This window comes from Hippocampus guttulatus, chromosome 6 (assembly GCF_054856545.1).
Source record: "Hippocampus guttulatus isolate MCC_2025c chromosome 6, RoL_Hgut_1.0, whole genome shotgun sequence".
Classification (NCBI taxonomy): Eukaryota; Metazoa; Chordata; class Actinopteri; order Syngnathiformes; family Syngnathidae; genus Hippocampus; species Hippocampus guttulatus.
The window spans coordinates 16,507,234-16,524,008 of record NC_141266.1 but is presented as its reverse complement, the minus strand read 5'-3'; the positions used below and the strand labels follow the sequence as shown (position 1 = coordinate 16,524,008).

At 40.6% G+C, this 16,775-nt stretch overlaps 1 protein-coding gene across 1 annotated transcript; it reads left to right on the top strand.

The window, feature by feature from the left end:
- The first annotated feature begins 162 nt into the window (after positions 1-162).
- Positions 163-13,868, top strand: cdh17 (cadherin 17, LI cadherin (liver-intestine)). The gene is made up of 19 exons (XM_086114544.1): positions 163-242; positions 2,085-2,141; positions 2,927-3,022; positions 3,103-3,240; positions 3,778-3,913; positions 3,997-4,155; positions 5,856-6,008; positions 6,083-6,288; positions 6,353-6,484; positions 6,828-6,978; positions 7,539-7,748; positions 7,820-7,896; positions 8,645-8,833; positions 10,101-10,345; positions 11,169-11,299; positions 11,534-11,758; positions 11,846-11,956; positions 13,214-13,330; positions 13,430-13,868. The coding sequence occupies exons 2-19, from the start codon at positions 2,091-2,093 to the stop codon at positions 13,510-13,512; spliced, it is 2,610 nt and encodes an 869-aa protein (XP_085970670.1). The 5' UTR covers positions 163-242; positions 2,085-2,090; the 3' UTR covers positions 13,513-13,868.
- The last annotated feature ends 2,907 nt before the right edge of the window (positions 13,869-16,775 follow it).

Sequence of the window (16,775 nt, the reverse complement as noted above, 5' to 3'; positions counted from 1 at the left end):
CTCTGACTTGAAAGCACCGCCGTGAGATTTCCTGTCGTTAAATGAGAGTCCTTACAGTGTTTCTTCCTTCCTGGTTGTCGAGCCTGGTGCCCATTGGTGGGTGAGTAGTGACAGTGCTGATTAGACAATGATTAGATCCAATAAAAGAGTGCTGGTTAACGTGTGGTTAACGTTTGACCAGGCAGGATGAGAATTCACATCAGTCACACCCGGACTGACTGGCAGGATCTCTCCGGAGAAAGGTGCGTCACCTCGACTCTCCCTTATACACGCTTTCGTTTGAATGTCTTTAAGGTTGCGCTTTTTAAAAGTGATTGTGGTTTGATTTTCTTTGTGGAGGCCTTCTTGGCATGTGCTGTCAATGGTTTCCTGAGCATGACCTTGGCTGTTTGCAAATGTTGAATATAAGAACGAAGGTTATTGATTCTATTATGTGGAAGGACAAGAACTGCATTCTATTTTACAGTTGTTGTAGATTAATCACATCTTCGGTTTATCCTCGCCCGGCAGCCTTTTTCCTTTTTTCTCATAAAGTTGGCCAAAGAACATACAAAATCGATGACATTAATATCACGCAACAATCCAACAAATGTTTATGACTGTACATTATGAACATTTGCTGGGTACATGGTTTGGGCCGCAGCCTTTGCACCATTTGCTTTAAGTCAAAGAAAGTGAAAATACTTGTATGTTGTAGTCCTCCGGAGAGCAGAAGCCAATTTTAAAATAATCAAAATAGTTATGCGTTCCTTAAATAGAGAGTGTCTCAGGTTGGTGACTTTAAAAAAGGTCATTAGCCGCCACTCAATGTCACCTTCACCCTTGTCCACCGGGGTCACTTCCCCTTTCATTGCATGACTTGAGGCATGTTCCTGTGTCTGTAGTATCATGACTAAATGGTTTTATTACGCAATAGATAAGCTGTCTTTTTAAGAAAAGTGTGGACATTGTGGGCTTTTAGGCAGAACACTGTCATAAGTAACAAGTTGTATACTGCCCAGACACTTCATAAGGTACACCTCTCAGCGTACTCTGATATCGCTCTTGCATTGATACTTTCAGATTGCGGACTCTGATATCGCTCTTGTATTGACACTTTCATATTGCGCTGGTGTACCAAATGAAGTGTCTGCTTCATGCACATTTGTTGGCTAAGGAACCATATTTGGTGATTTAAACTGCAGACAAAATGGATGCCCTAATAAGGCAGTAGGAATGGAATGAACAAAAGGATGAATAAGAATAATGATAGTAAAGAAAAAATACAATTTAATATTTTGAAAGAAAAAAAGTAGATTGCACCAATATATATTCATGATGACAAATTTTAGTGAAAGCAGAATCAAATGGACAATATCATAGTAATTGTGATATTTTAATGTTACAGTAACTTTTTTTCCTTTTCTGTTACGCCCCACTAGGGAGGAGAAAACATTTTGCGCCTTACCACTCTCCATCACAACTATAAATAGTATCATTTGTCCATAAAATCAGTCAAAGTACATGTCTGCAAACCATAAACAAAAGCATATATAGATCTACTTACTCCAAATAATAGTTTTATTTATTTATTGTCTGTAACAGCAAAGAATTAAAGTGCATCAATTTGACAGATTTTTTTTAAAGTGCTCACCACCGCCACCTACTGTACTGGAGAGGAATTACACGTCATTCTCGTGCGCCCCCCCCCCCAAAAAAGGGTCACACAGAGCCACCCAAAGATCGACCCCACCCTTCCCCCAAAGGAGAGCACCCCTATTATTTGAGAAGGACTGCCTTGAGAGCAGTTTCGACGCTGATTTTAAAAAAATGCCTTCACTTTTTTTCTAGCACATAAGGTTTTGCAGATACTTTTTCTCTTTTTAAGTGTGACCTTTAAAGGCTGGTGTAATATGAAATCCACAGTGCATTGTAATTTATGACTACAACAGAATACGCCACCCTAAGTTCAGTTTTTAAAATAGACCCTTTTACTATTTACAATTTACAATACAATTTAGAGTGGAAAAAACAGTTGAACTTTGCACAGAAAACATGTTTTACTTGATGTATTAACTCGTCTCCTTTTTGTTGTTTGTCCGCAGACTGTGATGATGACTCCCATGGTGCATCTGTGTCTTCTGGCACTCTTGCTCGGCTCTGTGAGTACACTGCATATTCATAAGAAAATGTCAAAACACACACATAATAAAAACCCTCTTGGAGAGGAACCACACTCCATTTCCTGAGAAGCCATACGTGATGTAAAATGTGACTCATGGCTGAATCATTGAAGCGAAAGGTGTCCTTTGTCCCGTCCCGTCTTTGCTTAGGGAGGGCTGTCGAAGAAAGGCCAGACTTTTTCCATGTAATGCCGGTTCAATCAATAACTGATCTTGTTTGGTTCACTGACGTTTGGGAGTTGGAGTGAAAAGTGTGTTTCTTCCATTTGTACTTTTGTTCGATGGTTCTGATAAAATCGTACAAAGCAGGTGTGGGAAACAGTTTTCCTCACTCGATTTCTGGACTAAATGTTTTATACAGTGTCTCTTAAAATCTAGACATAATGAAAATATTATGAACTCCTTTTTTAAAATTTTCATCCAGATTACCTTTTTATTGTTATATGAAATATTTTGGTTGTATTTCATGTTACACAAAGTATGCTCGGTGCAAACTGAACACTAGTGCTCCAAAGGGGAAAAAAAAATCCGCCTACCTGACCAACTAGACTTTATTTGGGTTTAATCAAGGGCACTTTAAATGTCAACAAGTGGATTGACTCCCATTTACCATGAGTTTGAAAGTTACTGGTTGTGAGGGAATGCCCACCTGTGCAACTACATGACTTCAGTTCATTATTCTCACGTGGCTAAATACGGTCACCAAAATATTAGGAATCCCTTGAGTGGGATGCAATACTGTTTGCTTTCTCAACCTTTGACAGGCTGCTGGCTTGGGCCTGGATGGCAAGAAGGTCCCCTTTGAGAACTTGGTGATGAAGGTGCAGGAGGGCACACCTGTGCCCTACGCACTCTGTCAGGTACCACACACACACAAGCGCACACTAATTGTAACATTTTTTTTTTAAGTTAATCTAATATGTGAGTTGTTTTTGCTCAGTTCCAGGTCAGCCATCCTGGTGTGAACGCTTTCAGGCTGAACGGAGAAGGCAGCGATGACATCAAGATCTCAGCTGACGGTTGGCTCTACTTGGACAAATCTCTGGACTGGTCCCAAAATGACAACTACCTTGTTGCGGTAACATACCACCCACCATACCTGTGCAATTATGTCTCATGGATTTTAAGTGCAAGAGATTGTTTAAAAAAAAAAAAAGAAAGCATGACAAAAATACAGTGCTATTTTTTTTCATGCTTTTTTTAAGCACTGTATTTTTGTGTTTAATTGTCATTTTGTCATTGCCCCAGAAAAACAATCCAAGGACCCTATTTTCGTAAGCGGGCACCCGTAAAAATGTAACACAGGCGTAAAAACTGCCCCATCTTCATTTTCACCCTGGGGCAAATTGAGTTCACCGTGTGTGGGAATTCGACAGACTGCATTGGGCCTTGCTGGGCATTGCGAGGGCAATTTCTGTCACAATTTGGTGATAGAAGATAAACTAGAATTTAGATCAGTTAAAAGCAGGTCCAAGTTGTGGTGCAGGTGGTGCAATTCGATTTTGGCGGATTTGATCGAGGTGCAGGCAGACAGATTCTGACCTTCGCTGATGTGTGTGGTGGATGTCACGTCCCTGATTTTATTTCATATGAATGTGCATGTGCTTGTTTCCAGGTGGAGGCCTTAGTGGACGATGAGGTCGTGGAGGGGCCCATTTTCGCAACCATCCACGTGCTGGATATCAACAACCACGCTCCATATTTCAACCAGAGTTACTACACCGCTTTGGTCCGAGAGAACACTCCAGCAGGTGTGCATTCTACCTCTGGACCACCACCGTTGATTTTTGAAACCACAATCCAACCTGGGAAGCATTGTTATGTATCATTCCAGGTGTCCCGTTCACTCGTGTGTTTGCGTTGGATCGTGACGACCCCAGCACTCCCAACGCTCAGCTGACGTACAGCCTAGTCAGCCAGATCCCCAACCGACACAACAGTCTGCTCTTCCAGGTGGATCCCAACTCGGGAGAGATCTCCACCACCGAGCAAGGTGACGCCCCGTCCCGCCCGCCGGGTGCGAAATGTCACGTGTCGGATGCGAAATGTCAGTAATCGGTCTATTTCTGGTCGTAATCTGGCAGCACATTGTCCGAGTGAAACCAGATTACGCAGCTCATCTGGTCTGGGCAAGATTAACGCAGATTGGTGGCAGACTGCCGTAATGTGTCGTGTGAGATTGCGTATGACTGATTACTTGGAATCAGGCGGCACGTGAAGTCAAAGAAATAGTCGTAACTGCGTTGAAACACTTGGTACATTGGCGCAGCCCAACTTTTTTCCCCACCGGAAAAACAACATTCAGGTGTAGCGCTCAAAGCATTGAGATGTTGACCAGCATTAGAATGCGTTATAACGGCTGATCAAAAATACAATACAATACAATACATGTTGATTTATATAGCGCTTTCACAACAGCGACAGCTGTAACAAAGCGCTTCACAAAACTGTTAACATAAAGTAAAATAATAAACACAACACATAACATAAAACACGGACAGTCGTGTAGTCCTAACCACTTTTCCGTCACACGCTTTGTTGTTTGAAGCAGTTTGAGATGAAAGAGGAGAGAATCAAAGTGTCCTTTAACCAGTGGATCAGAGACGTCATGCTCAAAATGTGCACACGTCGGCTACAAGCTAAGTTTCAAAGTCAACAAGAAGCTGTAGCATCCATTGACGAAAAAAGAGATTGGTTCACTTCAAATGTATATTTGATATTGTAAGATACTGCATCGTTATGCACAGTTAGAACCTTAACCCTGGAGAACCCAAGAACCTTTTTCTTCTTTGGAAAATGATGAATTATACATTAAATGACTGCTATATGTTCACTGAACACCAAAATATGTTTTTCCAAATATTTCATGCTTTAATCCTCATTTAGGATTTGGGCCAAACTTGACCCTTTGGGATTTAAGGGTAGCATTTGAGTAGCAGAATTTATAGGGGCCAAATTTGACCCCGTGGGTTCCCCAGGGTTAAAGTTAAATACAACTGAACTGTGCTCAGATAGTGATTCCCTCACATTCCACTTGGTCGCGCACATATTAATTGTTTGTGTGGTGCGCCAAAAGTTTTTTTTGTAGAGCCTCTAAAGTCCAACACAGCTTTTTGTGATTTAGAATCACTTCACCCCACAGGAAATAATGCAAATACTTTTTTTTTTTTCAGAGCACAGGGGGGCATTTTTTTTAGCTCAATGGTTACATTTAATGGTTTAATATAGTCAGATGGGTATTTTGTAGATGAAGAGAAAAATGTGTAAAAATGTAAAATTGTTTATTTTAATGATAGACTATTACAATGAAATATATCATCGTAGATGTAATTACAAACAGTGTTAACCTCAGTTTTAAGGGAGACTTGCTGCTTATACATGATTTATCTTCCTTCATATGATTTTAACAAGGAGTTAAATACTGTCAATATTAAAATGTAAAAAAAAAACAAGAAACGATCAAAAAATGGAACAGCGTACTCAAGTTTTACTCTGACGATGACACATGGAAGCACTGTGAAAAGTGCAGAGGGGAATTCTGTGTGTTGCCTGAAAGTGAGCCTCTTCACACAAAATCGAATGTTTTTTCAAAAACGTAACTTGCATTGCAGCTTGTGTCACAGTGTTTTAATATCCGAATTTTTGTGTGACTTTAGAGGTTACTCGTACCGCTTTATCCTGCATGTGTGACAGGGGAGCGCATGCTCAATGCCAGGGAGACAATCCAGTACGCCAGAGGAGAAGACCGCAGCGCCGAGTCTCTCAGGGCAAAATTTAACAACTACTGTCCCTCGCCAACCGTCCCCAATGAAGAAAACCCCTTCTTCACTTGTGTGGAGAGAGCAGGTGTGTGTGTGCAACTTTCATTTCAGTTAATCACTGGTAATCAAGTTACCCCTCATCTTCTTCTTTGGTGTCAGAGATGAGACGCAGCAACCTGGACCCCCTGGAGGACCCGGACTACACCTTAATCGTGAAAGTCCACGACATGGGAGGAGCATCCGAGATGGCGCTGAGCGGCAACTCCAGAGTGCACATCGCGGTGCAGCCCAACCTGTGGGTCAACCCCGGCAGGATTGCCATTCAGGAGCACCTGGAGGGATCCTACCCGCGAGTCATTACCAAGGTGAGGAGGAAATTCATTCAGATGCAGACGCTCCACAATGACCCATCTTGTTGTCTGGTTTTAGGTCCAGTCCAATGAGCCGGGCGCCATTTACAGGCTTGTGCAGAAAGAACGAGAGCTGAGGTTCCCTTTCCAGATCACTGAGGATGGAGACATTCTGCTCACAGAGGAGCTAGACAGGGAGGAGAAGGACATGGTGAACGCTTTTGCACATTATCGAGTTCCTCTTTGACATACCAGCAGAGTCGGGAAGTAGCAAATTACATGTAAATTGAATAAAAAATGCTGTTGACAAATGTTGATTTCGCTGAGTGTGAACATTTGCAGAAAGGTAAATAAAGAATATTGTAAAACTCCCAGGTCTTAAAATAGTTGCCAAAATGGTTAACAGTTGAGAGCATTTACTCAAAATTAATTGAAAAACGTAATCAAAATGTAATCAAACATCATTAGTTATATTACTTCAGACACAAAGTGAAATATTGACACAACTAATCCATTTTCAATCGCGTAACTAACTGGAACTGCTCCTGTTTCAGTACATCCTGGTCGTGATGGCCGAGGATGTCTATGAGAACCAGGTGGATCCCCCGATGGAGATCCACGTTGTGGTGGAGGACGTGAACGACAATGCGCCCGTGTGCGAGGAAGAGGAGACTGTGTTCGAGGTGCAGGAGGACGAGCCTGTCGGTGAGACCTCCGCAGTTGTTTTCTTTTTGTGTGCTTCAAGGCCAAACATTTGGAATGTTCCTTCATTTGCATTGTAAATAGCTGCTTCAGGGATGGGCAACTGTCACTATAAGTGGCGTGTTGATGAATAAAAAAAAAATAATAATAATAATAAGTTAGAAAAAATATATACAATACATTGTATGATTTATTTATTGTGGAGGATTATAAATATGTTTCCTGCACTGCAGTGGACTAGTGAATATATGTGGCTCTGCACCCGTGAATTTATATATACATATACTGTACATATACATTTTTTGACATCCTTGAATGGTAACTTTTATGTATGAGAGCACATTATAAATGTGTTATAAAAAACAAAATACATTAAGAGCACGTATTTTGCACGTCAGCGCGTATTTAAAATGGCATTTTTGTCATACAGCTTACTAGAAAGGGCGTGCATGGTCCGATGTAAAATTGTAGTCGATTGTCAAAATGTAGTATAAATACATATGCCCGGCCCCCCCTCCTTAAGGTGTGTGTTGTGATCAATAAAATCTCTGGTGTGCTTTCAGGCAGTCTGATCGGGGACCTGATAGCCCACGACGCCGACCAAGCGGAGACGTTGAACGCTCTGCTGACCTATACCATCATGTCGCAGCAGCCCTCCACCTCGCCCGAAGCCTTCGCCATTGACGCCGCCTCCGGTCGAATCCAAACGCTGCGCGCGCTGCAGCGCAGGGACCATCAGGTGTATAACCTGGATGTTAGAGTCAGTGATCCAGGTACCACACACACACACACACACACACAGACATTGATGTGCAGGTACTTACTCATCACTTCTGTCCTTCAGCTCACAGTGTTCTCTGTAAGGTCGTGGTCAAGGTCATTGATGTGAACAACGAGTTGCCTCGCTTTGAGAAGAATGATGTAAGCACACAATCGTTGCATCGCATTAGATCAGCGTGCGTCCGAATCAGAGGTGACCAAAGGACTCACACTGTACTTGTGTAGGAGTATCAAAAAATCTGGTGCAAGTGGAAGTACTGTTTGAACTCATTTAGTCAAGTAAAAGGCAAAAAAAGGGAAAACAAAAAAGTAGGAATTTTTCCTGGCAAAAATATCGCACAGGTCATTCATTAGGTAGCGTACAATTAGATAATTGATGAAGAGCAGAATGCCAGCACTCCACTTTTGATCTAATAAACAAGAGTGCAGTGGACCCCCGCACACTTTTTAGTTGAACTACCTCAGCACCTGAGCCAATTTTAACCCTTTCAGGGACAGTGGTTACTACAGTGGACATCATATGATGTTATCAGGTTCCAGGTTATCATTATGGGTGCATGAAAGGGTTAATAAAACCTGGCACGTGAATGTTGGTGGGACTGGGTTGTAGTTTTCTAATATTAAGTGAATGTCTATGGTAAGGAAAAAGTTAATGCCCCCCCCCCCAAAATCCCAAACACCGTTGCAATTGTTTTGATATTTTTAGAGGTTAAACGTAGAGATGTGCATGTGTATTTTAATAATGACTGGTGGTAGTTTTTTTTTTTTTTTTACATTAAGCCACGTTAAGCTTTTTTGCATTAAGATGATTTCCTTGCGTGTAGTCAAGACACCGGAAAAGTCTGTACATGAAAGTACAGCACCTGATGATGTGCGCGTTGTCGTTCAGTACGGCAGCTACACGGTGGCCGAAGACGCCGCCGTGGGACAAACGGTGCTCAACATCAGCGCATCAGATGACGACGACGCGGACAGCGGCAGCTCCTTCATCGAGTTTCACATCTCAGCCGGCAACGACGACGGCGTGTTTGCCGTGGAAACGGACGGAAAAGGCGTCGGCCACGTGGTCATCGCAAAGGTACAAACGTCACCTTACCAGAGCTTGTAATATTTTAGGGGTTTTCAGTTTTTTTACTTTTTTTTTTTCCTGTTTCTATTACTTTTCACTTCTTTTTTTTAATGTTTTGCTTTAGTTTAGCGCTTATTAGTTTTAGTATTAGTTTTTTTCTAAATATATGGAATAAAAAAAATGGTTTCATATATAAAATATATGAAACAAAAGAAAAGGTTAGAAAGTATGGTGTAGTAAATTAAATTACAATTTTATTATCAGAAGACAGATTGACTTTACAGCACTACCGAAGTAAATACATTTAAAATGAACCCTGGAAGCTCATGAATCATATTAACTGGCAAAAGGAAAATTGACTTTTTTGCTATAATTATAGTTTGTTTTGGTTTTAGCTTCAGGCGGCCCGGTGGTCAACTAGTTAGCGCGTCGAGCTCACAGTGCAGAGGTGCAGGGTTTGATTCCGGCTCCGGCCTTCCTGTCTGGAGTTTGCATTTTCTCCCCGTGCCTACGTGGGTTTTCTCCGGGTACTCCGGTTTCCTCCCACATTCTAAAAACATGCGCCATTGGTGTATGCAACACTCTAAATTGTCTCTCATGTGATTGTGAGCGCGGATGGTTGTTCGTCTCTGTGTGCCCTGCGATTGGCTGGCAACCAGTTCAGAGTGCCACCCGGGCTACTGCCCGAAGGCAACTGGGATAAACTCCAGAACGCCCGCGACCCTCGTGAGCATAAGCGGATTGGTAAATGAATGGATGAAGATCTTATTCAGTTATTTTAAAAGAATTTCGTTTGTTATTTTGTTACCAAACATTTTTTTCCCTATTCTTTCATTAACTGTAACAACCTAGCACCCGTCCGTGTAGAATCTTCACAGTTAGTCTGTGAAAGGACATCAACTTGCTTTTTAAGAGATAGAATTGCAGCACTCGGTAATTTAGCTCAGTTGGCATGGTAACCTTTGTATTGAAATGCAATCTGTTCACAGTTATGCTTATGTAATAGCAATCGAGTGTGAAATTGTGTTTGAAATGCACTTTGGGGAATGAGAATGATTTATTTATTTTTTTTAATGCAAATGTTTTTCTCAATGGGCTATGGACCTAAAATAAAGGAGAATCTGGATAAAGGCTCTGACAGCGCATTATTTAGTGTATTGCTGTTTGAGTCACTATGGTAACAATGGAAATATGTACAGTATATATATACTCCTAAGGGTAATGTTAGGCATCCAAACATTTCGTTGTCAAACATGCACTCCTTGTGTACCTACAGCCTCTGGATTTTGAGACCTCGTCCTCGTACAAGTTGAAGATCGATGCTCGGAACCCGGAGCCTTTGATGAGCGGCCTGGAGTACGGTGCCGAATCCACCGCCTTCGCGTCCGTGTCGGTAACCGACGTCGACGAGGTCCCGGAATTTACCCTGGACATCCTGGAAGTAGTTGTGCCCGAAAACATCACAAAGGGAGCCGTGCTGCTCACGGTGGAGGCCAAGGACCCTGAGGGCAAAGAGATACGGTAAAGGACCATCTGAGGAAACTTTGCACCCCCTGACATTAGTACCAAACAGCAACAGACTTGTGAGTGAGTGAGTAAGTGATTTATCTATTAAATTAAGGCACTTAGTCATAGAGTGAATGAGTGAGTGAGTGAGTGAGTGAGTGATTTATCCATTTAGGCACTTGGTCATAGAGTGAGTGAGTGAGTGAGTGCGTACTTATAGAAAAAAATTTGACACTCGTGTGAGTTAGTAAGTTAGTGGGTTTATTTAGTTTTCAAGTTTTTAAACTACTGTAGTTATTTGATCAGTAAGTTAATGATGAAGTGAGTCAGTTTTTTTGGTTTGTTCGTGAGTTATGTAGTTAATGAGTGAGTCAAATACTGAGTTGGTTCACTTTCTGAGTGGGAGAATGAGTTAGGAAGTTTGTAAGTCATGTACCGGTAGTTAATGAGTTTAACAGATAAGTTAATGAGTGAGTTAGTAAGTTAGTGAGTTTGCCAATAAGTAAGTTCATGAGTGAGCTAATCCGTGGTAAACTGTTCGTTACTTACTTACTTTACTTAGACTGACATGAAAGTGTGATTGTTCTGCATGCACGAGGCTGAAGTGTGCAATGTTTCTGTGCAAGTTTACAAGCTATGACAACGTGATGGAGTAAACTGACCTCAAAAGCAACACGTGCAAATCAATCACAAAGTCATCAATAATTCCTCGCACTTTAAATTTGACGGCGTGTTTTGGACTTTGGTTCCATCACGTGTGCGTATATGAGTAAACTATTGATTTGTTTCCTCTGACTTTGTCTGGGTTATTGTTGTTGTTGTTATTGTTGTTGGGCAGTTTCAAGATGGAAGGTGACACCGAAGGCTGGCTGGAGTTGAACCCAGCCACCGGACAAATTTCAACCAAAGACAAGCTGGACAGAGAGACCCTGGAGACCTTTCAAGTCACTGTCACTGCCTTCGAGAAGGGTCTGAGACATTTTGAAAAACAATTGTCGTGACACTTACATAATATTATACTGTACTGGATCTACTAGATTTTTTTTTTTTTTTTAGCACTGTGTTAGGAAAAGAGTTATTTACATCCATTACAGGAACAAATGTTTTTTACTGTCACAAAAGGCATTTGTAATATCACAGCGCTTGTCCTCATTAGGGTTGCAGAGAATGAATATCACTCCAAATGTCATCTCCACTCAACAGATAATCCTGAAAAGTTAGACGAGCGCGTGGTGTCGGTGAGGTTGCTGGATGTGAATGACAACACCCCCAAACTGACAGAGACGCAGGCCTTCATGTGCCTGAAGAAACCCGAGCCGGTGTTCATCAAGGCTCACGACGGAGACGACGCTCCCTTTTCGCAGCCCTTCACCTTTGCCCTGGCCCACAGCAAAAAATCCCACAACTGGGACTTGGAAACCATTGACGGTACCGAAATGATGCAATGACTTTCCAATGTGCTATAAGACACCTTGTAAGCACTTCCATCACGCTCCTCCGTTGTGTACTGCCCAGGCACCACAGCCAAGTTGACCCTGAAGAAAACACCAACGGAAGACAGAACGTTTAGTCTGCCCATCAACGTGAAAGATAATGCAGGGATGGGAGTCACGCAGCCCTTTGAGGGTCAGTGAAGCAGGATACTTTCACTTTGAATCAGTCCGAGACTTTCTGCTGTTTTATGAAAAACAAACAAACTTTTAAGTACGACAGAATTCTACACTGCTACTTTTACTGAATTCACTACTAAAATACTTCATGATAATGATTATAGTAATCCCCCTCCACCACCGGGATTCGGTTCCAAAATCCAGGATTTTGAAGTACCCTAATTAAATACTCCTGAGGCATTTTTTTAATAGCATTTTCATCACTTAATTTTTTTAAAGGTCTTTTTGAAACAATACAAACACATTCAAACGCATATATTGAGTGAGAGGATGAGTCAACAATATTGTACAATGTTACAGCGCATTGGTCCCGCTACCCATTTACAGTAAACAAACCGGGTTGTTTCCAAACTAACAAATTTATCATCTCACAATATACACCGATAATCATGCCCACACATGTACACTATAAAATTAACCTACAGCCGTTCTGGAGGCGTAAAAAGCAGGATTACACAGGATGTGACTTTCAGTAATTTTCAGCAAAAACGAGGCTAAATTGAAATACTGGACCAACGTGTTTTTGTTCTTCGTTTGAATTTGCAATTGTGTGCTACCATCTACTGGTCGACAGTAGAATTACACCCAAAAATAAACAGGATGCAGAACAAAATACTTATAAAATGTAACCCCCCTAAAAAAATCGATGAAGGCATTTTACTATTATCATAACCCTGGTCAAGTTGGCAAACGCGTTTTGTTGCAGAAAATGTTACGGTTTCAGGGGATTCTGATGTCGCCAAATCCGAAAATTACATTGTTTTAGTTGTTGAGACATTACATAGTCTTCTTTAAGAAAAGTTGTAAGACTGCACAAATTGACATTTATGTTCACTTGATTCTTCAAATTTGTTGAGGCTGTATCTGTCATGTCAAGTACAATATTCTTTCGTGTTGTCTTCCATATGTAAATCATGTTCCGGGTGAAAATCAAGCAAAAATTCAAAAAATGAGGCAATGTAGCAGCAATAAATCTAAAAACGGGTGAAAATGCTACTTTTCAAAGCGCATTTGGTAAACTGTCAAATCAAAAATATTGATATCTCAAAAAACTAAAGCCAATTCATTTTTGGACTCTGCAGCCCAAAGTTAGCCAGAAGACGTTCTAATATGTTTTGTGTCGTCACGTTATTATTATACAGTGCAGGGTGGTGTATTTAAAAACAAAAAACAAAAAAACATTCGTATGCTAATCTATTTCTCCAACCACCAGTACACGTGTGCACGTGCACGGAGCTGGGCTACTGCTACGTGGCACCAGGCGAGCACGGCTTCAAATACGGAATGGGACCCACCATCGGCATCCTGGCGGGAACTCTGGGATTCTGTGGTGAGTTTCTCCCTGACTTTGCTCTGTTGCTCCTTCCCCTCATTCTCGAAGCAAAAACAAAACAAACCAAAAAAATCAACCACCTGTTGGTGTTTGCAGTTTTGGTCCTCGTCGTCGCGGTCAAACGCTCAAGTAAACGTAGTAAGAAGAGCGAGGAGGTGGAGAAGAACGCCTTGATGTAGACACAACTCTGCATTTGTACTATTTTTTTGTGTCATATGAGGACTTTCTTGACGTTTCGAGGAAAGCGTGTACATTTAAGAGGGTTGCTTCGCTGCCAGTAGTCACCACAAAGTCTTTTTATTTTCTTGGCTATGTTGTATTTACTATATACATATGAGACATCATAAACAAAATAAAGACATGATTAAAAGTTGCCAAGCAGGATTACTCATGTCAGGTGGCCCCGCCCTAATTTATTGATGTGGCCCCATCGCTGTAACATGAAAAATGATGACTATAATGTTATATGTTTTGTTGGGCTATTACTGCTCTTTTTCCCCCCCTCAATAAACAAAACAAATGGGAGCCACTATTACATGATGGATGGTGTTTCTCTGAGTATGTAGTCATTTCTATTTCATTATTTCCCACACCAGCTCCAATTGTTGTGTGTGCTGTTTGTGTTTAAAGAAGCGCGTGGGCCTGCAGGGGACATGAACACATGAACATCTCCCCTTTCACTGGAAAGCCTTCTGTTCACATTGTGACATTTCACTCCGTATGGAGCGCTAGCACCCTCCAGTCAGTCTTGTTGTCCTCCTCCTCCACTTCACCGGCCGTCTGCCGCTGAGCAGTCAAGGCCAGAGCGCTGCCGCACTGACTCACGTGTTATTAGACAACGGGGAAGCAAGAGTTGTGTAATTAGTGGCTTATTGTGCCTTGCAAAGTGAAGACAATGCTGGTAAAGTGGAGACGGGGACAAAACATCACATGCGGCTGGTCGGATGCCGACGCCACATGTGCCGTCGTGCGCGCCGAGCGAGCCACGTGCAGCTTTGAATTCAGTGAGTGTGTGTGCGCAGCAAATAGTGAAATGCGTTTTCAGTATGTGTGTATTTTCGCGTTACTCGTATCCCAGCATCACTTTCCAAAACGCTCACCCGAACATTGCATTGAATTTGTGAGCAAAATTAATTTTGTGGACACTGTAATAGGAAAACATAAAAAGTCCTATCGTTGTTCTATAAAAAAAATGCTTCCAAATTTCTAATCAAACTTTAACACTAACACTAACCCTAATCCAGATATATGACAACAATGCTATTTGAAATATAGACAAAAATATGTACATATGTTGAAGACACTTGCTCTTAATATATTGAATTATTTATTTATATATATAATATATTCTTCAATACAGTACATATATAAAAGATCCACTATCCTAACTATTATTTTTCAGTGCAAATGGCTCTCTTGCATAAAACATACCATTCAAAGATGGCGTAAAACTGTTGAACAAGAAACCAACATTAACTGCAAAAACTAATTTTGAACATTTTACCACCAAAAAAAAAGAACTCACTTACAATTGCTGATACTATTGAGATATCAGTAAAAAAAGTTATTAGGCCAACTAACATCGTTATAATATAAAAACCCAGTGTCAGCTCAACTAAGACATGTCTGCCATCTTGTGGTTATTGTTGATATTACAACTTAAAACGACAGTTGATCCCTGCTATATCTGAACACAAGTGGCAGCAACAGATGCAGATTATATAGCAATAGTCACAGGTATGTATTCTTTATCCTCTGCAAGAACAACAACTATAACTGCAGCTTAGTTGCAACGGTGTCCTGTTTCCCAAATCTATGTGTAGTATGTCTGCCTGCATTACCCTGGCCAAGGTGTGTGTATAAACAGCATAATGCCTGTTGAATCATCATGGACAAACCATTTACATTTTACAACATGGTTGAGTGCTATTTTTCTTATTATAACACGTCACAAAGCTTGCTGGTGTTTTTTTGTGGCGTTGAAATGGATTAATGGCATTTCCATTCATTTAAATTTGGAAAGATGATTTGAGATACGATTTTTGGAAGAAATTAAACTTGTAAGTTAAGGCGGTGATGTGTTCCAATAAAAAAGGTAACCGAGTTTCAACCAAAAATTAAATTATCACATATTGCTATTTCTTAGGTGTTTTTTTTTTCATTTGATGTAGATGGATAGAAATGGAACATATTTATTTCTATGTGATGTGAATTTATGCTGCTTAGATGAGTGAGGGAGTGTTATACAATTTAAAGAATGAATTGATGTCCTCCCCACTTGCATGACCTCCTTTTATAAGCACGCTACCAGGAAGTATGACCGACTGACTTCATTTTAATTATCAACAAAACAGTTGCTATGGTGACAGCCACATCCAGACAGCAAAATGAGGACTCACCTGGATGAAATGAGGTCACATATTCTTTTCTTTCACAATGAGCGCACCCCCAAAAGAATTACAGCCAGTCTACAGTAAGAACTGTTTGGAATAGAAATTTTACCTTTGAAATTTGTTTTTCAGGAGAATGACTCGCTTTTTCGAATAGATGATCTTTTCTCTTACAAATAGACATTCACACTTTCATATCCCTTCTTTCTTTGACCAACATGATAAGTAAGGCTTATTGAAGTCGTTTTTTGTATCGAAAGGCGTTTTTAGCTGAAAAAAAACAAAAATGTGTCATGAGGCATTTTTGGACGGAAAAAAAAAACATGTAGAGTAAGGCATTTTTGGAAGAAATTTTTAGCTGAAAAAAACGACCATGTATAGTAAGGTGTTTTTGGACGAAAAAAACGACCATGTATAGTAAGGCATTTTTGGACGAAATTTTTAGCCGAAAAAAACGACCATGCATAGTAAAGCGTTTTTAGCCGAAAAAAACGACCATGTATAGTAAGGCGTTTTTAGACGAAAAAAAACAACCATGTATAGTAATGCGTTTTTAGCCGGAAAAAAAAACCTACCATGTATAGTAAGGCGTTTTTGGCCGAAATTGTTAGCTGAAAAAAACGACCATGTATAGTAAGGGCTTTTTCGACAAAATTTTTAGCCGGAAAAAAAGACCATGTATAGTAAGACGTTTTTAGCCGAAAAAAAATGACCATGTATAGTAAGGCGTTTTTAACCGAAAAAAACAACCATGTATAGTAAGGCCTTTACTGACGAAAAAACCGACCATGTATAAAGGCATTTTTGGACAAAATTTTTAGCCGAAAAAAAACGACCATGTACAGTAAGGCATTTTTAGCCGAAAAAAGTGACCATCATATAGTAAGGCGTTTTTAGCCGAAAAAAACGACCATGTATAGTAAGGCGTTTTTGACCGAAAAAAACGACCATGTATTATAGTAAGGCGTTTTTGGACGAAATTTTTAGCCGAAAAAAACGACCATGTATAGTAAGGCGTTTTTAGCCGAAAAAAACGACCATGTATAGTAAGG